General features: G+C 40.4%; 1 protein-coding gene across 3 annotated transcripts in view; it reads right to left on the reverse strand.

The window, feature by feature from the left end:
• Window positions 1-104: 104 nt before the first annotated feature.
• LOC119140819 (NAD-dependent malic enzyme, mitochondrial) overlaps window positions 105-26064 on the reverse strand; it is a 42647-nt gene continuing 16687 nt past the window's right edge. Inside the window, exons 3-16 of one of the 3 annotated variants that reach the window (XM_037372451.1) lie at window positions 19404-19537; window positions 17882-18031; window positions 15859-15934; window positions 14936-15097; window positions 14307-14410; window positions 13847-13956; window positions 13628-13725; window positions 12472-12585; window positions 12265-12379; window positions 10627-10769; window positions 7359-7461; window positions 6655-6725; window positions 5816-5914; window positions 105-2008 (exon numbers count right to left, since the gene is read on the reverse strand). In XM_037372451.1, the coding sequence (XP_037228348.1) occupies window positions 2000-2008; window positions 5816-5914; window positions 6655-6725; window positions 7359-7461; window positions 10627-10769; window positions 12265-12379; window positions 12472-12585; window positions 13628-13725; window positions 13847-13956; window positions 14307-14410; window positions 14936-15097; window positions 15859-15934; window positions 17882-18031; window positions 19404-19537 (1488 nt within the window). In that variant the 3' untranslated portion in view covers window positions 105-1999. Of the gene's footprint in view, window positions 2009-2979; window positions 5461-5815; window positions 5915-6654; window positions 6726-7358; window positions 7462-10626; window positions 10770-12264; window positions 12380-12471; window positions 12586-13627; window positions 13726-13846; window positions 13957-14306; window positions 14411-14935; window positions 15098-15858; window positions 15935-17881; window positions 18032-19403; window positions 19538-26064 lie in introns of those variants that run through there. The other 2 variants (XM_037372450.1, XM_037372448.1) reach the window with 2 other exon arrangements.

The following is a 26064-nucleotide window of genomic DNA, read 5'->3' on the forward strand; positions in this document are numbered from 1 at the left end:
GGTGTGCAAGGGACAAAAGGGAAAAAAATAACCCCAAAACATCAGTGATTTAGACAGTTCCATACCAATTCCGTATAGATCAAGGGTTACTTTTTCAGAATAAACAAAGTCAAATGTACTTTAGGCAAAGGGAATGCATTTTACTAAGAAAACAGAAGACCAGAACACACATTCCAAGAATTACAACGTTATAAAGGAGAAAAAACCCCAACCAGTTCACATTAAATACAATTTTAGTTTCAGCTGAGCGATAACCCTCCAAGGTACAGTCAGCCCCGGGCAGATCAGGCAAGAACTGTTCTCACAAGCACTCCGATGGACTTACATTTATTTGTGTAAAGTAGGTATGTTTAAGCCCATCTATATCTATTTTGACACTGCATTACTTAAACTGGCCATCTTATTCTGTTTGTGTAGTCCTAAAAGTACTTTTATTTCCATTTTCATTACAAAGGAACTACTTCAAGGATGGGTAAAGTCCAAGGTAGTCTGAGAGCGAAGTTCAATCCAACACCAACTTCATGCATGGGAGAATATAAATGCATGCCCCAGGGTTCTTGCACCGTGAGCAAAATGTCTGATGTGAGAAAGCTTTTTACATGAGCTGTAGCCATGGTCCGCTGTGCCACCAGGTCCTGGATCCCCTGCATACGATGGAGCTGCTGGCATATCTTCCTCCAGAGCAGGCACGAGTAAGCTGCATCATTACCAAATGCTAGGATTGGGGAAGTGATGGTAGGAAGCAGAGGTCTAAAGCGTGCTGTATTTTCCTTGTGGTTCACCCAGAATATCTGCAGGCTTTCTGATACCATGGTAATATGTATTTCGGAAGTAGGTAGGTAGGTCAAGGTAGATCCATACAGAACTAGATGTCCCTTCACCAGCAGCAGCTGAATTACATTGCTCAAACTCAGCTGCCAAGTGGGTGCAATTAGAGAGTTGCTCTAGATTTTCTCCTTGCTCCACTATTCAATGTAACACCAGTCGCTGCCTATTAGGTATTGGCTGTTACGAAACAGGATAGCAGCATGCATCATCTTAAAAAAAATAGTCCAAAAAATGACAGTGTCTTAAACTCAGGAACAGCACTTGCAGCTGCAACAGGAGTCCAAACTGTTCTGTTCTTACAGTCCGATCTGAGAGTCTTGTAGATACTTTTATCCAAATGACAGAGGTGCTCAAATCTGCACCTTTGAGGTCAAGAAGACCCGGAACAAACAAAAGACAAACAACTTGGATTTACTTAGCCCCAGAGTCAGCTGAACTAAAATTCACAGTTGTAGCTGTACAATAGTGAACCCCATAGGCAGGAATAGTCACCAAATAGGGCCGCTATTGAAAAACTAAAAGGTGTATCATTTATCTTTGCAGTTACTACCAGAGGAGTGTGACAGAGTTACTCTACCCCCACGCAAAACACTGTGCTGGAAACTACAGTACAGGGAAGACACGCACCTACTGCAGGAAACCTGTTAAACACCAATCTGCACATGAAGTGTTGCTTTGTTTTAAGCCTGGAAAACAAACACAACATCATGAAACATCACTGTTCACAAACATAACCAAGAACTTATGCGAGAAGTCACACTTGGGTTTTAAAAATCTATCAGATACATTTTAGTAGTCTTCCTCTACAGGTCACTTGTTGGCATGCAGACATATGCTTCAGGAACGTACAAACCTCTGTAACATCTTTGAACAAGAACACATGTATTTTATATAAAAAGGCTGCGCTCCCTTAGCTACCTTTCTTCTCCTGCCCTAGACATTTCTATACATTGCTGCCAAGAGGCTCAGTCCTGCTCCTGTTGATTTTAAGGAAGCAAATCTTGGACCAGTCCTGGAAAAGACTGAGCTACTGACCTCAGTGGAAGTCCTTGATCCTCTCCGAAGCGTTCTGTACACCCAAAATAGTATCCTCACAGAAGAGACATGAAAGGCGGACTTCTATACCATTCAGAGGGCAAAAGTCACCAGAGCTGTGTGAAGAGCTATAACACTAGTCATCCTGTAGGCAATACAATTTTTTTAAAGAACAGTATAAGATTAATTTACTGTATGTAGCATTACAAAATACATCCTGGTGACAACTTTCTCCCTTTGCATACTGCGTAAGAGGATTTTCTAATTAGATAAAGATCGGTAAATACTTTTGCATAAGTCAGCAAACAGAAAAAAATCAGGTTAAGTAGAATATGAAAAAGGATACTTTGGGTCCTTACTAATCGGCAAGATAAATAACTAATTAATGCAAAGATTAGATGTGAAGAATACACAAAATTGAAGATGAACCTGTATATTTTATAAAAAAAAAATAAATCTGAGAGAGATGAAAGGGAGGGTGAAATGCACTTAAAACTGAGCTGACATATTTCCTGTTGCTAATGGAAAACAATGGCTGTACATTAAAGGTAAAATTCCACTGTGTCTATATTGCAAGCTATCAACAGAACAGAACCTGATTAAACAATGTCCACAAGCACATATCCACAGTAACTGGGACAGATTAGAAAGGCAGTCAGGCCTCCTCTATAGAGGAGCCCCATCAGGGCAGGGCTGTATTGTAACTGGAGCCTCCCAGCTTGTTAAAGACTTTTTTTCCTCACCTGTGCAGTGGTATTTCCAGAAAAATTATGCAGGAACATTTGTACTTGGGAAAATCCCACTGCCAGCCAATTCTGAACAGCCCTTCTCGGCATCTGCAGCTTAAAGACAGCAGGGAGGCTGTGCCAGGAAGGAAAAGGACTGTGCTTCACCAAACAGGCATTTTCCTTCAGCCTGACAGCAGCCACTGTGAATTCCCTGTGCGAGAGCTCCCTTTGGGAATTGTAATCACTCTTGCCCAAAGCAAGACTCTGCTGCGTGCAGGTAATGCTGTTCTCTGAAGCGCCAGGTTTTCCTGAGCACCGTCAATGCCCACTGCTTATGGATGGTGACTGCACTTCTTGCCTTAAAACACACAATCAGACTGAACAGATAGATGGAGATCTTTATTTTGTAAGACAGAGTTATATTTAGAGACTGATTGCCCTGCCTCTGTGATCAGTCTCAGCCAGGACACAAGATCAGCACATGGGATATTTTTGTTACTCATCTGCCTAATTAGTATGTTGGCAGAAGTGAGGAATTGTGCGTTCCCAATATACTTGAATCCAGTGATGCAGAACTCCATTGACACACTACCACAGGCTTCAGCTAGAGTTGAATTTTCAGAAGGTAAAAATAATTTGTACATTAAATTAACAATTTTTCAGTAAGATCACTAATTTAAATACAATAAAAACCAGGCATAGCAAAAATAGATGGAAAAAACATTCTTTGTAAAAACATCATCTCTGTGTGTGTTGGTCTTTTTTGTACATATACAAGTTGCAATCCATGTACATCGCCCAATTTGGCAATGTGGCATTGAGCCCCACCAGACAGCACTTTACCACAGTTTGAATATGCAGCCTTTTCCCCACATGACTGTTTTCTGCGTTTATATAATCAGTCTTCTTTCCTCACTTAGATAAAAGCCTTCCCAGAGTTCACTGTTCTTTTTATCTAATACATGAACATAATTTTAAAATCAGAGATTAGGCAGTAAGAGGCAGAGACCACGTCTAAAGGGGTACAGAGACTATTTTCCCTGTTCTATTTTGGGCCTGTTCTTTTGGAGACCGCATTTTCCAATAAAAATGAGGAAACAAGAGAGGTGCTTGCCATAGGTAAATCCTGAGCAAGTTTTACTTCATCTCTTTGGATTCTGGCTTCAAGTTTGCCAGTATAGCCCTTTTACATCTATCTATTTTTGTCCTTTTTTACCTTGATGCAGAACACTGCAAAACAGCAGCACATTATTTCTGTTCCTGACATACCACTGTTCTTGTTACAGCGACCAGATTTAGAAAAGTCACAGACTGTAACTATCACTGTGTGTCCATGCCTGCTAATACAAACTAATGGAGGGCACACAAACCTGGTATGAACAAAATGAAAAGGAATGCACACTGTGGTATCTGCATCAAACATGCAGCGCTCTTCATTGCAAGGAAGAATTCAACTCAATTTTTGTTTTCAGAAACCCCCAACAAATTACATCTGTAAATGGAGTGAGGAAGTGATCAACTTACAGCTTCTAGGCATTAGAACTTTTGAGTCCTGTCTTCAAACTGAACTGAATATACTGGACTAAGACCACAAGAAACATTCAAACTTCTGTATATGTGTGTGTCAACAGCTGCCTGTAGCACTTTCTGTTTCAGCTTCATCAGCTATCTGCGGGGGGCTTGTTCAAAGTGGCAAGTGAGTCCACTTACGAGTTTTTGAGTCAGCGATGTCACGAAAACATCGCACGCAGGTCGTTTTGTGAGAACAAGGGTATGCAAGAGAGAAAACAAATTAGCTTAGAAGAAACAGAACCCTGAAAAAATTAACAAATGAAACAAAAACCCTTTGGCATATCACCTTGGAGTCCACTGCAAAAAATCTCCCCTTAAAACCTCTAAAAGATTTCCATAAATTGCCTCAGATCCTGCCTTTACTTTATAGAATTTATTACGCAACAGCATAGCTTTGTTTTTAAAAGCTATTAAGTGATTAATATAATTTTCAGGCTTTCCAAGAATATTTTTAACTAGCTCATGTATTTCCTGATAACAGATTTTTTTTACATGATGATGAAAACACAAAATACAGACATTGCTGCAGATTCCACGTGTGTACACCACGCTGCTCCTCAAAGCACACTGAAAGAAACAGAGCAGCCAATGCCACAAGGAAGTCTGGACATGGGCATCTTTAAATATCAGATAAAACAGAAAGCCCATTAGACCGTTAGATTTGTCTTAAGCTGTCCTTTCTTTTTTGACAAATGCTCTCTGGTGATGTCACAGATAATGCAGTGTGACAACACCAGGACAATTAGAAGACTGATTATTAAAAGCAGAAATAAATCATTCTGGAAATCAACAGTGATGAGAGAGCTATAGTTCATCAAATGCACGTAGCTAAAACATCATTAATGGAATTATTTATTGTGGTGCTGGCTCTTAGCTAGAAATGCAATGTCATTATTTAAATTAATTTTCAAGTCCTCTCTCATTCCTGTGATGGATGCCATCATCCATACAGTCATCAGGTACTTGGGAGAGTGGGGAGAAATCTACATCAAGTGAAAAACAGGGCAGAAGGGGGAAAAAAAAAAAAAAGACAACAAAATGAGCAAAAATAAATTATAGGACTCAAAGATGATGATTTAAACTTGTTTGAAAAAGGGATCCCTGCAGAGTAGAAGATGCTGCCTGAGGAGTGCAATCTTCTGATGCATCAGTGAACCTTAGATTCAGGCCAGTCATACACATCTGGCATGAAGGACTCATATTCGTAGGTCCAAACCTTTGATCGAATGTAACGGTTCTTGTCTGCAGGTTCAGGGTAATGGAAAGCCATGTTGTTTGCGTACAAAAATTCCATAACCTGAAAATTAAATCACCATGCAGTTTGTGCCTTTTATTACTTTCACGTAACATCCCCGCTTCCACTGCAATGTTTAGGACTCACAAACTGGATAAAGACAAACACCAAAGTCCTTTTGTAATTCCTGAATGTCTTACCAAGATCTAAAACTTGATTTCAGAAACCAAGGGAGCATCATTTTGGCCCATTATGCCAAACTGAAGCATCCAACAAACTCCAAATTTTTATAAGTGGCTCTTATTAAAGGCACAAAGAACTGGGTATTTTGTGCCAAAGGGCCATACTGTGCAATTCAGCAGGTTAATGTACACATAAAACGCTTTTAGTACAGTCCGCTTTTATGCTTCATACTCACCTTGACAGCAATATAAATGGAAACTTCCCTGATATTAGACAGTGGAGGATAAAGTCTTCCTTGTGCAAGTTCTTCATTGGTCAGCTGTTCTGTCAATGCCTGAGTTAGAAAAACAAACAAGTTTTATTTACTGCATCCCGAGTGGGATCAATATCATGCTAAAACACCTGAAAGAAACAAGTTGCACTGTTCTTACTACTAGAATGCTCCCAAAGCAGTAGGGTAAGGCAGTCAGAATCTCAAAATTCTCAAAAATCAACTCTTCAATCTGTGCCCATATCAGCAAATTCTGCTTGTAAACATTTAGCAAAATATGATCCTATTTTTTTGGAGGCTGAACTCCCCATAACTAGGGAAGTCAGAAGAGCGCAACGTGCCTGCACAACTACCCATGTGTTTGGCCAGTTGATTCACTGGCCACTCCAATGTGGTAGGTGCTCCTGCTGCAGAGTAGAAAGGCAGGAGAGGTTGGTAGCCTGGGGGCCATGTGCATCCCTGAGCACACTGCCAGCTGTGGAACCCAGAGCGGGGCAGGAGGCAGGGGCAGGCCTGCTGCCAGACCTACAGGGCTGGGAGGCAATTTAAGCATGGACAGATTTCCTATTTGGGTGTTTGATTTTCTGAACAAAAAAAAATTAAAAAAGCAATGGAAGCTGATGATTTTCACAGTTTTGTTTGATAAAAATCCTTCTTTTTTTTTTTTTTCCTCCATTGGGGAGGGATACAACCAATAGAAATCAAACAGGAAACCACAGAGTTTCAGCAAGATTTGAGAAATTGCCCAACATTTCATCCACCATCATGTCAGAAGCCACAGCCTGCTCTGCTTCCTCACTTACCTTAGCAGCCTCTAGGAAAACCTTATCACTAATATGTCGAACACTGCTGAGGATCACAGCGAGAGCCACACCTACAATAAAATTATTGTCAGTTAGGGCCACCATTCCAAAACACGCAGCCTGCTGCCAAGAAGCTGCAAGTCATCTAAAATGTTATTTTAAAAAATCTTCCCATAGCTTTCTACACACATTCACAAAACTATTACCATGTGTGCCAGTCATTTACCATAATAAGTGGCTTTCGGCAAGGGGTTGGAGCTTAGCAGCTCAGGGAGGAAAGGGAGAGAAAGGGGAAGGCAGAGAAGTATCCCTAGGGCTTCCTTTGGACCCTCACTTGTGCAGGTGTAACTTTAAAAGAGGCATATATTAACACTTATTTTCTCCTCCACCTCCTGCCCCAAACAAGCAGAAGAACCCATAATGCAACAGCTTTCAAAGCCTTTAATAACTCCCTGTTGTTTTCTTAGAAATATCCAGCTAGGTAAGCTCACTGCATGCATGTCGCATATGTAGCTGCACATGCCTCGCATCCATCCTTAACTGATTTTCTTTCATTCGTTCTTCTGATTGAGTTCTCAGCTTTACATGCTGGTAACACCTCTTCATGCTGCTTTGCTAGCTGTGCCTAGGGTAGCAAGGGAACCCAAGCCGAGCTGCTAACAGCCTAGTCTGAAAGACTAAAGGAAGAAAATTTTATTTATCACCTGGAAAAATATAAGCATTGTTTCCTTGGCCTGGTTTGAAGGTTCTTCCATCTTTCAAAGTCACCAGCTCGAAGGGACTGCCACTGGCAAACAAGCAACGGCCCTGTTAAACAGAGGAATAATCAGTTAGGCGGCTTCTAAAGAGCCAACAGTTTGGAGCAATACAGTCATTACGAAATACAGGGACACCACAGTCCTACAGCTGCCAGTTGGCTCTTGGACTGAGTCAGGAAGGTACTCAAGCACACAGCCAAATGCAAAAAGGCAAATGGCCCTGCTGAATGCAACTGGATTCAAGCACATACTTAAAACCCTTGCTGACTCAATTTCCACAATCCCAGAACGACTGCCACCAAATCCACCCTTTTCCAGTAGGGCCTGGAAGAGACACAAGAATCAGTAAGCATCTGCATGTTTCTGCAGCTGCAGAATGTGTAGTGTTCCTGCAGCAAACATCTGGAAAGCAGAAGAGGCAAGCATACACATTGAATTGTGTAGCTTTCTAAGGAATGGAAGCCATCCATTTGTTTTATCATTCATTGTTCTTTAAGACAGCAATGACTTAGAGGAACTACTCACACACAAAATAAAGTACTTGTGTGTTAACTATTTTTATAACCATGTATCAGGAACCATGGCCACAAGCCAGGACACACCACCGTACGGACTGTACAAAGACAGCTGAATGATGGCCACTTCCAAAAGGAGACTGCAACAGAAGTACAGTAACAAAAGATCACTTATTTACTGATGAGTGAGAGAGTGAAGGGAGGGACTGCTGTATCATGCTTTTATTGCTGAGAGCTCTCAGAGGAGTGAATAATGCAGTTTCTTTTGAAAAGAATTTTAATCAGCACAAAACACTAAAACAAATCCAGAGTTTGGAGTGTGAAATATATTCTCCAAATAAATGATCCTTTCCTCAAGCAGTAAACTCCCCCTAAGCAACAAATCTTGACATTCTTTTGAGTAACAGGTTTAATAACATTATTTACAAACATTTAAAGCTCCCCAGACCACTACATTAGAGAACAAATTACCAAAGAAGCTAGGGACTTGGGAACTATGTTTGAATGTTAGGGCATACCCACAACAATAGCCTTTTTGCATAGGGAGCAAAATATACGGATGCATTTGAGGACTGGACCAAAAGACTATGAAAATTCAAACACAACAAAAGCCCACACAATACACAGCAGCAGAGGGCACCAAAACATCATCAGGCTTTTACAGGTGCCACCTAGTGGAAAAAGAATAAGGAATAAAAGCTTAGTGATGATATCTTCATTTCTTTACTGACTTCCTAATTTAGTCTAAGATTTTACACCAGCCAGGATCAGGCTACTCCCAAGGCCAGGAGACACACAGAGCTGACAGCTCTTATCCCTAATTTTCTGACAAACTTTGTTAGTTAAACGACAAAGTGAAGTTGGGCAGGATTCTCTAGGTAATTACTGTACCTTGAAGGGAAAAATATTACACATTTTTCAGAGGGCAAACTATAGGTAAAATGAGTACATTTCAGAGAACTGAAGAGCATTAGGAAAACAAACATTAGGTACAGAGAAAAGTCTAAAGAGCCAGAAACATTACAAAATTTATTAATAAGGACTGGAACAAAATTACATCCATTCATTTACTGACCAGGAATATTGAATTGTTCAAATAACCCATGTCTAAATAATAACTTCTGGAAACTCCTGAATAAAAGGACATATCGATCCAATACAGGAAAAAAACAAAGACCCTCTCCCCATTTGGCACCAATTTTTTAAATGGCACCATGCTCACACAGCTACTTCAGTGAAGACATGTTATCACATCTAAATCTAACCAGCACTGTTTTGCTTCTCCATCTGACAGCAACAACCACCCTGAGGTCCAACTCATTGTGACTCAACACACGGCCATGAGGGAACAAGTGAGCTTCTTCCCTTAAAACATCTATTGCTCTGTTGATATTCTATAAAAAGTGCAAGCAAAAATGAGGCTGAGTCTCCCTCTAATAGTGCTGCTGGCCTCCTTCAGCCATCAGAGATGCCAGTAATTTTTACATTTATTTATGCCAGCTAAAGGCTTTGCTGTATAACCAACTCCTGTTTACTTTCTATCCAAGATAATTGGAATTTAATTTTATATACTGAAACACTGCCCAACTCACTATTCTGGCTAATGCAAGATATCCAAGAGATATTAAACCATCGACATTTAAAAGCATTCTCATTTACTATTAAAAACTAAGGTCTAGATTTTGTCCTGAGGCTGTTATTCCTGCCTAGGGCTCAACTCTGGAATTGCAAATCTCTTGTATCAAGAGCTGCCTCCGAGCTGATGGGCCCCATAACACAGAAGAGAATCTGGGAAGAGAAACTGGAGATGATGGAGCTCTACCCTTCCTAGGATGAAGCTAATGCCACTGAGGCAGTAATGGAAAGTGGAAACTGAGCCACACTACCAGTAGAAAAAAAGGGGTTCATAGTTCTGCATCAAGAAACAAGGAAAGATCTCCACCCACTCATTTTCACACCAGTCACTTGATTTCGGATTGTATTTAAAAAAAAAAAAAAAAAAAAAGAGAGAGAGAAAAAAAAGTAGTATTTTCATGAGCCTCACCCCTGAAGTCTGCAGGAAAGGCATCAACAGTCAGTTCGAAGTGTTAAAAGCTAGCCCTACCTGCCTGATGCTCCCCTGCCCCCATCTCCTTCCTTTCAGGCTCTCCTCAAAGATGATTAGTTTTATATAAAAAGCTATGCAGAAGGATAAAAGACTTGCTTCACTGAAGGTAAAAACCAAGGTCTGGATGCACTGGTGATAGTGTTATTAAAAAAAACACCCCAAAACCCTGGCCTCTGACCCTCCCCAAGTAGTCCACGGTGTAGTGGCTTTGAGGTAATGGTGCAGAATGAGGGGTGTTTATTCTTGTTTCACTCATTTCAATGTTGTGTGGTGATGCCAGGTACGAGACACAGACGTTGTGAGAGGGCAACACAAGGACAGAGGGCCATCACCAACTCATGTGCTGGAAGCACAAGTCTTCACCGGTGCCATAACAAGATTTAGGCTCTAAGCTTTACAAGATGTCATTTAAAAATAAAGACTTCTTGTTGAATCGTCTCCATTTACATTTGCCAGAACACAAGAAAGATCTGTATTATTACGTCAGTAAGTCCAAGTAATAATAAAATAATTGGACTTCTTGCTTTCTCACACTCAGTAAACAGTTCTGTCAGTAAGTGCCAGTAGGTCAACATTTCTAAACCTTACATACCTCTGTTAATGTATACGCTTCCTCTGCTGTGCATTCAGCTTTCACTGTAGGGTTACTTAGTGCAAATATTACGGGTTGCTCATTGATAGAGGCCATTGCTTTGATCACATCCTGAGAGAAGAGCCGCCCAGCTCCCGCCACTCCTGAAGCACATGGAAACACATAAAAATAGAATCAATACTTGACTGCCTCAGGGCAGATGACAGCGACTGTAGATTAAGTTCATGTCACCCCTGAAGTCTCCCACTCAGAGCAAAGCATCGCAGGCTTTTCTAACAGCAGGAGATAAAAACCAGGCACTGCTCTGCTGGTGGCTGGTTAAAATTCTCATTTTCACAGGAACATCTAATTAATGTGTTCCAAAAGCCTATTTTACATGGTTGGTTTTTTTGTATTGATCTGGGTAAAGAACACTTTTCACTGCCCTGGATAAGCAAGTGGGAACTCCAGGTTCTTCATCGATGATTCATCCTAGTGGGATGTTAACAATGCACGTTCCCTTGATATTGGTATTCCTGACCACACCCAAACACAGAGTGCAAATACATCAAAATTATGTACGTTTGTACACCTGCTACAAACTTCAAGGTAGCTACTCACCCAAAAAACTGCCACCCCCTACCCACCAAATACATCCTGTGCAAAGGAAATTGCAGAGTTGTACCAGGAAATACCTGTAATCCCATCTAACCTGTGCAAACAGCCACAGTTATGCATCGATACCTACGTATGTCAACGACCTAACAGGGACTGGCGATCTGCAGGATGAAATGGTTCCTTCCAGCCATGCTGCTGGCAGATTCTGGCCACAGAAGCTGACTGGGGCAAGTAATCCCAGAATGGTCAGCACTGGAAGGGCCCTCTGGAGACCATCTAGCCCAACCCCCTGCTGAAGCAGGTTCTCCTAGAGCAGGTTGCACAGAGCCATCTCCAGGCAGGTTTCAAATGTCTCCAGAGAAGGAGACCCCACAGCCTCTCTGGGCAGCGTGTTTCAGGGCTCTGCCACCCTCAAGGTAAAGAAGTTCTTCCTCACATTCAGGTGGAACTGCCCGTGTTGCAGTTTGTGCCTGTTGCCCCTTGCCCTGTCACTAGGCACCACTGAAAAGAGTCTGACCCCGTCCTCCTGACACTTGCCCTTAAGATATTTGTATACACTGGTAAGATCAGGAAAAAACCCTCAGGTTAGGCAACTCCTGTAAAGCAGAAACCATGGTGTTTGTGACTGCCCTCTCCCTTGCCGCTGGTGTAGAGAACACGTCTAGGAAAAAGGTCACTATTTTTATTCCTGACTCTTAGTGTCCTTCACTACAGTTTCAGTTCATCGTGGCCATGGAGTCCCTGAGAACATGCTCAGAGTTTTCCAAGAAAGGTCCAACACCAGCTGGACAAGGGCTAGAGGAAGCAGTTAACAAGGAACAGAAGACGCAGAAGAAGCACCACAGCTGCAATGAAGGATGCACCGAGAGCTAACCTGCAGCTCAGTATATTTTCAAGCAGAAAACTGACCTCACATTTTAATCTTATTTACCAGCAGAAACACAGATCACTGTCATCAACCTCCTTGGAACCATGTTAGCAAATTAAATGCTACAAATAACTAAATGATGGGAACACAGAAACAAAAATAACCTTACTTACCAATGATAGCTGAAGGCCGAAGTACATTCACTGCCTCTACAAATGTCTTTGGTATCTGCACTGGAGCCTGATGTGTAAATGGTTCTTGATTGGAATCTACCTTTTGTTCTCGACCCTATAGATAAAAAGTTGATTCGTTTGGTCAGAAGAACACAGAAATCACTGGCCATCTGTACTGTGGTATTTCAAGGCATGGTGCACCCCTACCTGAACCAGTAAGCCATATTTGTCAAACATCCATATTCTCTTATAGGCTTCCTCAGCAGAAACACCACTTTCCATCATAGCCATAACAATGAGGTTGGCAATTCCTAGGGCAGCCTTGTGGATAAAAGGACTTCGATTTGTAACAAGTCACAAAAGAGGTCTGTCATCACAAACACCACCCTGTTCAAGATGCCCACAAAAATCATTTAGTAAGTCAGCTCTGAAACACAAGCAATGTTTGCCTAGACAGGGGCAGACTCCTGGGATTCAACAGTGTCACATCTTCAAGGGAAAGAGGGGCAGCTCTTCTGGGTACTGTGCCTGTACCAATTCAGCAGCCACAAAAAACCAGCCCAACCAGACTATAAGAACAAGTTAGTGCTGCAGCCCTCCTGTCAAGAAACCACAGCATAGTGTTTTGCGCCCAACTACTTTCTAAACCTCTCTCTGCTCCTGCTGCCTGTGATAAAGGCCTTTCAGAGGGAGGGCAGAAAGTAGATGCTGGAAGTTCTCCCCTCCACATCCCCTCTCTTGACTTACTGCACACGCTTCTAAGTCTGGCAGGAGAAATAAGACAGAAGGAAGTGCAGAGCAGGGCTCAGTGCTCAGGCAACAACACAACACTGGGCAATTATTGCAATCAGGACCTTCCCCAGCTGGAGAAATTTTCAGCTAATTAAGTTATTTTGTCAGCACCATAGAAGCAATTTTGATGACATCCCAAGCAGAATGGTGCTGGTCCTGACACTGCTGCCCCAGTAACTAACAAGCATCTGCTGCAAACAGCCACTGATTTAACCTGCTAAGAAAAATACTGTGTACTTCTCTCCAATGCTATAAAAATTAACAAGGTGTTCTCACTCTTTTTCTTACTAAATCAGAATTTTATGGTAAATTCCCCTTCAACTATACACAAGTCCCTGATGCTTTTTTCAAGTCTATTTAAGAAGTGGAAAACTTGAGTCCTTGCAAATGTTAAACACCTTTCAAATAATCATCTTTCAGCAGGTAGTCCCTTCTGTTAACATATTTCAGCTGGCCTTATATAAAAAGCTTTGCAATGGAATTCAGAGAATGTGAATCTCCACAAGTCCTACAGAACCAGAAAACACACAGTTAAATCTCTTGCTGCTCTAGAGCCCTTAAGAGAACTCACCTCTCCTGCTCCAAGGAACAGTACTTTCTGCTCTGCAAATGGTTTACCAATGGCTTTCTGTGCTGCCAGCAGTCCTGCCAAGGCCACTGAAGCTGTCCCTTTAAAAGCAATACAAACCTAAGGTAAGCTGAACAGATTTATATGGCAGATTATGGTTTTAGGCAAAGTTTCTGCATAGTAAGGAACATAATGATTAAGGAACATAAACAAAAGGTGTACCTTGAATATCGTCATTGAAGGTACAATATTTCTCTCTGTATTTTCTTAAAAAACGAAAAGCATTGTGGTTTCCAAAGTCTTCGAATTGGATAAGTGTGTTCTGGCCATACCTACAGAACATGGCAAATATTCCTATCGCTAGACACATAAAAGAAATACAATCCTTTTGAAACAAATCCTGCACGTAATCAATTGACTTTGGAAGAGGATGTCCTCAGGCCTTTCACCGCTTAGAACAGTTCCATCTCCCTTCTGTGCATATTTAACAGATAACTACAAGCAGCATGTTCCAGGTCACAGAGAAAGTCACTACAGAGCCAGAAATAGAGCTACATCTCTTGACTTCTAGTCCTATCCTTATTCCTTAAATTACTGTTTCAAGGACAGTGTGTTAGAGTTGGGTTTTTTTTTTTGCCAGCAGTTTTGGCCGTCCTCCTGTGCAGAACATTCAGTGTCATACCTGTCTGTAATGGCTTCCATAAATTCATCAATTAAGTCATCATAGACCTGTGAGCGATCCCTTTTTTGGTATAGCCCCATATAAAATGGATCTTTTAAGAGTGTCTGAAAAAGAATAGATCAAAGACAGCAGCAGGATGATTCACTTCCTCAATGTACACTTTCCAGAGTTCACAGCAACATATTTCACACCAAAGATGCTGCATTTATATAGCCACTGTAACTGCCTCCAGTCTATATCAATGTTCAGTAATTTCAGCTGGCACTTGAGGATGGTGATGGCTGCTTTTAAAATGGAACAAATCAATACTGTGAACAATAAACTGCTTTAATAAATCTGATTCACATTTCCAGCTTCTAAAAGTCAGGTCAAACTGACTGTCTATTTTACATTCCAGCATTCAAATTACTTCCAAATGTACCATTTCACTGACAAATCAACTGGCATTTTTCAGTCACTGATATGTAACTGTATAGTGAATTCCAAATCATTTACCCTTACATAAAACATTTGGTTTTAACTTAAATCAAAGTGCTCAAATAAAAATCTTCTCTTATAGTACTAAATACTCTTAAATAACTGCTTTTCATAGGGATAATTTATGGCAGGCAAAGTTCAGTCAAACTCACTGTATTATCAGTTCCAACGTCAATACACACAGGCAAGCATTTATCTGGATGTATTCCTGCACAGGCTGTATACAAACACAGTTTTCCTACAGGAATTCCCATCCCATATACACCGAGGTCTCCAAGACCCAATATTCTTTCTCCATCAGTGACGACAACAGCCTGAAAACAAAAGCAGGTGAAATTATACATGACTACTGAAATCTATAAAGGTTAGAGCAATACCAGTTGTGGTTTTTTCCAGGCAAAAATTCAGGTATGTTTGCACAGTCAAACAAAGAACAGATTGCAAGGAATGTTCTACTTGAAGCAATAATGCTTAATGTTAGAATCTGCTATGTTTCTTTTTCTTTGCTGAAATCCACTGCCCAAATCCTTGAAAGCTAAGGATCTAAGGAAGGATCCAAGCTGCTGTGTGGAACTCCAGCTTGTAACTTGGATTTATGATTTCCACTTACAAATCCAGACGTCAAAAAGTTTGTGTAAGTATCATTCACCTCATCTCTCCTTGTGGTTCTTGACCCAACTGGCTCATACAGGATTTAACGGCAAAATCTGGGCCTCCCAACTACCACTTCTGTGTCCTAATCTGAGGACAAGATTGCCTCTGCTACTGCTGTGTAACACAGTAAGACCCAGAGGTGCATCCCTCAACACCTCCCCAAAAGGTGGAATAATGAAGTAAAATGAAAAAGTTTGGCAAGTCTAGTTCCCATCATTGCTGTTTACTCAAATCATAAACCTCATATTTAGGATAAAACGCTGCTCTTCAAGATATGCATTATCATCATTAGCTGTATTTTGCCATCACTGTCAAATAGACAAGGATACATTATTTAACATTTACATTTCCATCAAGTCCTAACAAGTCTTCAAGAAGTTCAACTGAGATTAAATAACTAGAAAAAAAAGCATGGTAATACCTTAACGTCGTTCTCTGGCCAGTTGTTCACAATTGACCTTATATGGCCTCTGTCTGAGATAGAAATAAATAATCCTCTGGAAGAAAAAATAAAAAGCATAAATATTTTATAGGTGGCAACTAGAAAGTTCACCTTGCTTTGTAAAACTAAATATCAAACAGTACTATTTTATTAAAACTGAAAGCATTGCAATCACTGCCATAAATCACTCAAAGGACACTTTCTAATAGAAAAGTCTATTTGGCTACTGTGACACTAAAATAAGAACGCAGGGAAAATACTTTCCATGATGCTACCTGGATTTTGCACTACTACAGATATTCACCTTTAATACCCCTGTTGGACAGAACACCTCTGGTGTTAGCGTCAGGCAGGATCTATGCTCCCCTGTAAGAATAGGAGAAGGGAATATGATCCTAGGCCTGGCTTTACCTGAGTGCCTATATATATAGTGTCTATTATACTATATAATATAAAATATTATATTGTATAATAGACATTATACAAGGTGAGGGGAAGAGAAGAGAAAGCCAGGGACTGAGCATACTGTCTTCTTCAAGACCAGGAGAACAGTGCTTCCCACTGCTGAGTGCTCCTCCATGGGAACGTGAGAGGGGAGGCAAAGGAGCAGAAAGGAGCAGAGGTGAAGAGAAGTGTCTGTATTTCTTCTGCTTGAGCAAGCCCTCTGTTGTTAGGAGGCTCAGCAGAGGTGGTAACAGATAAATTACCAACACTTGGAAAGTGCGGGTGCTTGGAAAGAAAGGGGCACATCCTGAGTTCCAGTCCATGCTGCCATTTCTTCTACAGACAACTTCTAGAGGGCAACAGTTTTCAAAGTGGTCTATAACACAGAGAGAGACGTTGAAGAGGAAAGGAAGCATGTGAGAACTAAGAGTACATCTTTCACATCCCCTGCTCCATATCAGGAGCAAAACCATTGAGTTTCTTACTGTCTTTATCACAGCAGCCAGACTAGGCAGCCCAGTCCTTGTGGCAGCGATGGATTAGCCCTTCCTCCACCCAGCACTAAAGCCCTCAAGTGAGAGGGCTTTAGAGACACGTTGAATTGCAGTGAGAGTATCATGGAAATGAGCTGAAACGACTGCCAGTCTGAAATGGTTTCCTCAACACAGCTAATAACCGGAACGGTTGTTCTGAAGTCACTGCTGAACCCAAACCAGGATCCCAGTCAAGTGCATTTACTGTGTCAGAATAACTGAAAGCTGATTCCTCATAGCACAGCTTTAATATGGGGACTATCTGTACCCAACAGAGTCCGCTGAGCTACCACAAGTCAAGTCTCTCTCTTCCTTCTTTGCCTACATCTCTCTTCGGGCACTGCTTGCTGGCCTCTGCTCCTGCACCCAAGGTGTCATGCTGTGCTGGTCTGCAGAGCCTTGTGAGAATCTCTCCAGCACCGGGACCCTCTGTCATCAGCAGGAACATGTTCATCACAGCTTTGATTCTGCCAGAACCGCCATTAGCCTGAGCTCCCTCCAGCAAATCTGCTGTATGGGCGTGTGTGCACTTGTGTTTCTGCCTCTGTGCAGGCTACATGCACAGGGGAATAGATCTATGAACCTACCTGAAGTTACCCTTCTTGAACAGAGAGTGAGGCCAGATGACCTCCAGAAATCCCTTTCGATCTACACTCTCCTCCAAATGCTCCGTCCTGATAACATCCTCAGAATCACCGATGTGATTTTGAGAGTTGGAGAAAGCCACAGCACTCTCCTCCGAATTAAAGAGCTGTATGGCATATAGGAAGAGCTGGAAATGGAACTGAAGCCCTGCACTTGTGGTATTTATGTGACACAGTACCACTTCTGTTTTCAAATATTCTGTTTTCCAATATAAACTAGGTCTTGAGATATTATTTAATGAACTTTTACTGCCCTGAATTGGCACAAGTCTTGGGTAGCTGAATCCAAATGAAAATGAAGTAAAACATTTCCAAACCTCAGGCGAGTATACAGAGAAAATTATAGTAAAAGCAGCAGTAATATGTATCTATTGTTCTTACTTTGGTCTCCTGAAGATGTGTCCATACTGGGAGCAAGCAAGGCCTACTGTTGGTGTGTATACAATTGGCATTAACCGCTCAATATCATCTTGTAATACCCTATAGAATAATTTTTCATTTCTCTCTTGGATTCCCATTATGTAGATATACCTGAAATAAAGCAAAAGAAAAAAACCCCATTAGTTACTGTTTCACATTTATGCTTCTTTAAAACGATGTGAAAAATGTCAAAGCAAAAACCCAAATTTGCTTCATATTATTTCTTCATGAAATCCCTGCTTCCACTCAAGTTGGGCTATAAGCACTAAACAAAAGTTGGAGAAGAGAGAGCAGCAGTACTAAAAAGCTGAAATAAAAATACTGGTTATGACATACCATGCATGCTAACAAGTTAATGCGCCAGCATGCATTGTGGTAAAAGATAACCCATAGATTTATTACAGGATGCAGCTAGGAGTCTCATTACTGTTAAAAAAAAATTCAGTGAAAGAATTTTTCATCCAAAAAAAGCGAGGTCCTGACAGTAAGGTCTTGTTAATCCTAACATTAACACAGTTGTAAAACAAATTAACTCGTAACAAAAGGTCCATTTTGAAGGACTTACCTAGGTATGTAAATTAAACCTGCATTTTTGCAAATTTACCTACCAACCTACTGTGTATCAGTTGTAACGCAGTCTTACTGACCCAACAACATAAGGATAATGAATTATCGATTTGTCTTAGGCTACAGCAACCAGGCACTTTGCCAATACACATGACATGACTGTTTCAGATCAGCAAGTGACACGATGTTGATTTAAAAGTCATCTTTTGGTTTTCATGAGAACAAAAGAGTTTTGATGTGGTCCGGTAAGCCTCAAACCATTCCAGCGCTCCTCTCACCTTTAGGAGACTGCACATTTTTACAGGCAGATATACATAGGCTTATATGAAAACAGGAACAGGACACTAAAAACATGCCATTCTAAAAAAACCCAAACAATCAAAATCCTTCACATTTTTTTTTTACCAAACCAGTGAGTTAAAAAAAAATTAATATAAAAAAATTACATTGTGAGACTCAAAATTCTAATCCTGTAATTCCTTTCTAGCAGTAACCACCGCATATGATAAAGTTTTTCATACCTAGTTATCAAACTCTCAGTTTACCTTCTCACTTTTTGTTTAGCATGCACTACCTGCCCCCTCCTCCCCCCAGCAGTTCTGTGCTGTAACAACCTGCCACCCAAATCCTACATATTACAGAAATACATATTACAGCAAGGTTTGCCACTTTGTGCACATTCTTTATTCTTACTTTATGACTGCAGAATAAAAGAAAAAAAACCTCCCCAACCTCATTTAGCCACATGATGAATGCATGATTGAGGAAAGCAGTTTTCTGTGCGAAAATGAAAATAACCTCCAACAACTGAAAAACCCAATGGAGGCACAGAAACCTTGTTTGGTTATCCCCATCCAATATTTTACAGCAATTTCCATTTACTTGCATGACAAAACAAAGCCAGAGGGGTGCTTACTTTTCCAAAGGGTCAGTCATTTTTGCCAAATTCTTATGGAAGCGTAAGGCTTGAATGTCTTGTGTCTCTATTTTAGGAGGTAGAAGTCCTTGCAATCCAAGCAGTTGTCGTTCATGTAATGTAAAGGCCATACCCTGAAAACAAGAGAGGTGAGAAAGACTTTTCAGCTTTTCCTCTGGCATTTCTGTTTAGAATGTATTTCTATTTGCCATTTCTGACTATCAACTGCATTCTTTTCTCATGGCAGGTGACACAGTTGGCAGGGTTTGGATATGTTTGCCTCCCTATCCTTTGTGGGTATCCCTTCTGACCACAGCTTTTCCACATCTCTGAGACCTCATGCCCTTTGCCAGATTTCATTTTGCTCTGTGAAACTTGCAAACAACTAGGAGATCCCATTGCAGAAAGGCTAAGGTTTAAAAGTAAAATACCAGCTGCTTCTTGATTTGTTTCATAGGAACATAAGGTTGACAAAGATCACCCAGTCTGGTCCCTACAATCACAGGCAGTAACATTTAGTCCACAGAGGTTTACCTGAATTGTTCTGTTTGCTGCTTTTTTCTACATACATTCAGTAACTTTCAGATCTGGCTGGATTACTGAATTGCCCTAATGCTTCTATTGAGATGACAATTCAACCCAAATCCTTCATTTTTACTTGGGGATAAAACTAATCTATCTGTCTTCAGTTGTAGTTGTGTCCTACCAAAAAGCCTCATTTGTAACAAGTTAAGTTTCAGAACAGTTAAAGCACAAAAATATCCCACCATTTCCATTCTTTTCTGTTTCAAGGTGGATGAAGAGTTTGTTATTTAAATACTAATTTGAGTTATTTAACAATAACACTCAATAAAATTGGCTTTTCATTTAATACACAAAACAGCCTGGTGCGAGCTACCTGCTACGGAGACTTGACAGGCATCTTCATGGGGCAGTTAACTCCTAGGTGTAACTTTGCAAAACATTAACTGATCCGAGTCCAGATTCACCACCAACCTGTCTCAAAGTGCTGACCTCATTTCTGACAACAATTGACCTCACTAAGTTTGCCACTTCCAAAAGAGCAATGATAAATTTCCTCATTTCAGTTCATCCAACTGGGTCAGTTTAGTGAATGATTAAATCAATATCTGTAAACGCAGGAGCCGAAAACCCAGGAAAACCTTTGCTGTGCCAAGGCTGTGCATCAATCCGTGAACAAAAGCAGAATCTGAAAGGGAAACGTCTTCTAGTTGTAATGGTTTGAAAGAGATGGAAACAAGAAACAGCTCTGCTCACAGACAAACACTTCCTTTGTTCACTAAAGCAGCTAGACTAAAAAACAAGTGCGCGTTTTCTCAAATTTCCCCACGCTGGCAGCAGATTCTTACTGCCAAGCTAAAAAAAAAAAAGTTTAAAAAGCTTTGCAAGGTTTATTTTATACCTTGTAATTAAAATCATAAAAAATCATACAAAAATCCTCCTGCAAACAGATAGATCACAAAAAACCCCTAGTATTTTCCCACTTTAGAATAAGACATAAATACATATATATATATTTTCACCTCTACTTGAATAGACTTTCACAGGTATTCATGGAAAACATGCCTATTTACAAAAAATCTCTCATTTAGAGATTATACAGTGTAATTCAGCACACTTGAATGGTTTATAACCAATACAACTACTCCCTAGGAAAAAACATAATATTTTTACATAGTTTTTCTCCTTGCTTATTTAAATCACATTTAATATCAATTATTTTGGCTACACTGATTTAAGCAGCCACCTGCTTTTCTGTACTAATTCTATACTATGTTTTAAAGTAATGAAATACTTAGAAAAAAGTTAGGAAGAAAAACAGAACAAAATCAAAAAAACTTCAGTATATCACAAAAAACACTTGCAAATACTTTCTTGGGAAAAAAAGTATTTAACCCTAAACTAGATCAATACTTTGTATTTCTGAAACCTTCCATGTAATAGATTTGACATTACTGAACTCAATTTATCCTTTTTCTACAAGTCTTTTTTCTACTGAGTCATCCGCAAACCATTGTTTTCTTTTCTCATGTAATTCTTATTCTCAAGTAGCCTTCCAGTATTGTCTGTAAATAAATTTCAGATGACAGCTTATTCCTGAACTTTTTACCCTTGCTGCTGGTCTTTTGCTGGGTGTAACAGTCACTTTACCCATGTGGTAATTCTGAAAACTCACTTGAATAATCCAGAATTTCCACTGAGAACACAACCATGCAAGCAACAACAGCATAAGAAAAAAACTCCCACAAGGAATACACGCTGAATGCCATAATTCTTTCCCTGTGTTGCAAAGGATCTGCTTTAGTTTCACTTCTGCACACTTCACAGGAATATTGAAAGATTCTCTGGGAATGTAAATGCATCTTCCAAAGTTGCCTGGAAGTGAACCATGCAAACACATCTCAGCAATTTTCCCCTTTTCCTTAACTACCCCCTAATTTGTTACCATCAGCAGTTTATATCTTTTTCAAACAACTGTTTCTCAACACAATTTGCTGTGCAAGCGACTTAGGATACAAAGCTGAGTACAGCTGGTAAACATCTGTAATATTTTGACTGTTACTTTAGGCACTACAAAAACATTAATACCAAAAGATTTACAATATTAAGGAGGAGGAATAAAAAAAGCTTTGTCTCTTTCCAGAGGATATATAAAACTTGGTCAGTAAAGCCATTAATGTCACTAGTTTAAGGCATATCAAAGGTCAGAACCCCTTCAGTTGTAGCACACTAACTACATCAACATTTTACTCTAAACTAGCTGAAATACCTCACTAGCAAAACCTATGTCCTCCCCATCAGAAACTCTCAAGTCCCTTAAAAATAAAATCTACCTAATTTCTAATTTCCACTATTAGCATGATGCTGGGCCATGGCTTTTCCTTAATTTCCTTGTACAGTGAAACCAGTGACCTTGAACCATCTGGGTCCTGAATAACATCAAACAAGCCCTGAGGTTAGTACCAAGCGAAACAGCTACCATCTTTATTCAGTTTATTCACATTTTTTCCAGTCTATAGGCAACCTGGACTTTCAGGGTATCTGGAATTGCAGTAACATTAAACACTGAATTTTTTTTAGTAGTACTGAAGTACTTCCAGCTGTTTATTCCATGAAGATTAGATCTTACCACATTAAAAGACGCTTTAATTTCTGTCCAGGCCTACCTCAGGAATCTGAATGTCATCAGCCTCCATACAGAAATCTAATCCTCATTCCAACTAGAACACAACAAGTTTAGTCCAGAGCAGCACTATAAAAAAAGACCCAGAGACCTTCCAACACTTGCTGTACTCCCTCCCATTCATTATCTTTGTCCACAACCATCAGCAGCCCCCTGTTCTGGATTTGGGATTGCAGCTTGTTTCCCATACAGCACCTGGCAGGACAGAGATTTTCCTTAAACCAGCGTACCTAGGAGCTGCAGTATTACAGATTTCCTGGCCTCTTCCCTTATTTTATAAACCCCAGTACAGTCTGACAGAACCAGAGATCAGGTTCCAGTGAATTAGGAGGCACTCAGCACTTTGCAGTGGGACTGATGTCCTCAAAGGCGCTTAAGATCCCAGGACCTTCTTAAGGGCCAAATTCCCTCTGGTTTCTCCTGGGATTAAATGCTTAAATACTGTAACGATTCAGGTTTAAGTCACAGGTTTTGGTTTCCTTTGACCCACAGTGCTAGGTGTCCTTTCTGAGCATTACGCGCTGACTTTCACTTAGATTAGTTTCCTTAATCCTCTTTACAGCTCAGAAAAAAACAGGTGTCCTTTCTAAAATAGTCCAGATAAAGCAGGAAGCGAATCTAGGAGAAACCCCAGCATACTTCAAAGACCACAAATGGATTAATTAACACACATAGACAAATTTCTTGCAACAAAACCAACATATCACTGGGGGGAAAAAAAGAAAAAAGGCAAGTAAAATGAAGTGTTGTCTGTTTTTTAGTTAAGATAAGCTCACATTGCATCACTGTGCCTTTAATCCACACACTATCTGGCACTGGGACTTCACTTTCGCCCTAACAACTGGGCTCTACTACATCAAGTCAGTGGTGCTATAAATACCAGCATACAAAAATTCTAGTTGCCTACTTTGCATGAAGGTGAATGGGAGACCTGAATCCTGCAAGCATTGATTTTTATAGCACCACTAAGTAATACTGAGAGGTTTCTGAGCAGAGAAGTACTAGTGGTGACAATTTTTTCCCCACCTGCAAAGTCTTGCAAGCATATGTATAGGAGGGGATACTTTCAACTGATATCATAAAAGCTCTCAAGCATTCTGAAAACCTGTACAGTTTATAACAAAAACCCCATTCAAACCAATAAAGATGTAAATGCAGAATATATCCAAACATGCCACTGTTTGGAAAATTAGTTGGCCTACTTCACAGGGAAGAGTTAATCAAATGGTTTTCACGTAATTTCTAATCATTATTATAACATTCAGCAGTATAGCATAGCCTTTGAAGTAGCATCATGAACATTTTTAAAATAAAGTAGATTTTATGTTGGATTGTGGCTGCTTCTCTTAACTCTGCTTCCTTTTGCCAAACCATAAAGTTCACTGTTGTGTAACATGTCTCCACTGCAAATTAATAAAGTCCACTTATATGAACCAAAGGTGTATTTGCTATCTCAACCACAGATTCAAAGTTTCTCTGTGTTTATGAGAACAGTGTAGAATATGGAAATCTCCTTTGATTTCTTTCCTCCTCCATTTTTTTTAAACTCAATTTCATATCTTTATTCTTCCAGAAACAGCATAGTTTATATATTATAGGGTGTGGCTGATACAGCACAGCAATCTAACTCTCCTGAACTGTGAAATGACCCAAACCTTCCCAGGTTATTCAGCCTTTAAAGACCTGAGTCTCTCTGCAGGCAAAGATGCCACCAGTTCTTGCACCGCCTCTGCATGTGTGGAACCAGATGTAAATCACTTTGGCTGCTGAACCACACTATAGCTCACCCACAGCAGCTCTCATTTACTAATGATGGGGCTTCAAATTAAAGCATTCCCCTGTAGCAAATGGGAAAGAGTCAGAAACAGAAAGCCTTTACACACCAGCAAGAAAGCCCTCCAGCCTCTCTAGGGTTTGTTTCCAAGCACCAATGGTTATAGTAAAGCTGTATATTGCAGATCATGAGCATGATGACTGAAATGGTTCATCTACACCATATAGAAATACATACATCCCTGAACACCTTAGAGACATTTCATCAGACTGCTTTTTTTCTAACTGAGCAGATAATGTTGCTATTGTTCTCCTTTAATGGTATTCTGTAGAGGGATTTTTAAAGGACTGAGGACATATGTTACCATTGTCCAGGTTGGACAACCCAGGCCTGTTAGTTGAAGCTGCAGAGCACCTTTAAATTGTCCTGGGAACAAGCAGGGTGAGAAAGAAAACAAGCTATGCACAAGTGGACCATTGGGTTGGGCAAAGGTAATGCTAGAGCTGATGAAGCAGTCAGCTGTCTGGCAATAACTCCTCCAACAAATAAGTCTGAAGAAGCTTGTAAGAGCCACGAGATGTTTCATCAGAATGCAAAGTCTTTACATCGACAGTATCAAATACCCATAGCAGATGCAAAGGGCATTGTTCACTCCTGCCCTCAATGTAGTCATCAAGGACCTGGTTTAGGGGTGGGCACTAACCCAAAAGGTCTGAGGGCACTTCAGGTTTGGCAAATGGATGTAACACATGTACCTGACTTTGGGAAGCTTAAGTATGTGCATGTCACAATTGACACCTATTCTCACTTTATATGGGCCACTGCACAAACCGGTGAAAAGGCATTACATGTGGAGAGACACTTAATGTCTTGTTTTGCTGTCATGGGAGTACCTGTAGAAATAAAGACAGACAATGGTCCAGCATATAGTAGTCAACGAGTCGCTAGGTTTATGACAACTGGGGGAATTAAACACGTTAAAGGGATTCCTCACTCCCCAACGGGGCAAGCAGTTGTTGAAAGGGCAAACCGTACCCTGAAGGATTATCTTCAGAGACAGAAAGTATCGCAGGACATAGATGTAACTAAACGGTTGACTAAGGTGTTGTTTACCTTAAACTCTCTCTCCCTTAGGGAGGGTAGAGAGGGACCACCTGTTGTTATACATCACCAAACAGCGCGAGGGAACCAAACAACTACAGTTCCTGGTTTGAATGTTCTGTATAAAAATATGGCTTCAGGCATATGAGAAGGACCTAATCCGGTGTTATTTATTGGTAGAGGCTATTTTTGTATCTCCACAGATAAAGGACCTATATGGGTCCCTAGCAAGTTTGTGCGACCTGTATGTCAAGATCAGAAGACGGAAGAGAAGACTCGGAGCGAGCAGATGGAATAAACTGTCTATGTTGTAAGGGATGTAACCCTCGGGTGTTATGCCAATGTATGCTATGTGGGGTAAAACGGTTCTGTAAGCCAAAGCTTAAATGTAAATGGTGTAAAGAGTGTATGTGTTTGATTAGTAACTGGGCATGAAGCAAGAGAAATCATATGACTAGTGTAATACCATACTGATTGGAGACAGTATACATCATCAGAATCTGTGAAGACCCAGATTTGCAGTGTGGAACATAGTAAACCCATTTCTGTATCTGAGATTTGGTCTGTTTTAGGGCAAGATT

The sequence above is a fragment of the Falco rusticolus genome, chromosome W (genome assembly GCF_015220075.1).
Source record: "Falco rusticolus isolate bFalRus1 chromosome W, bFalRus1.pri, whole genome shotgun sequence".
NCBI classification, from domain to species: Eukaryota; Metazoa; Chordata; class Aves; order Falconiformes; family Falconidae; genus Falco; species Falco rusticolus.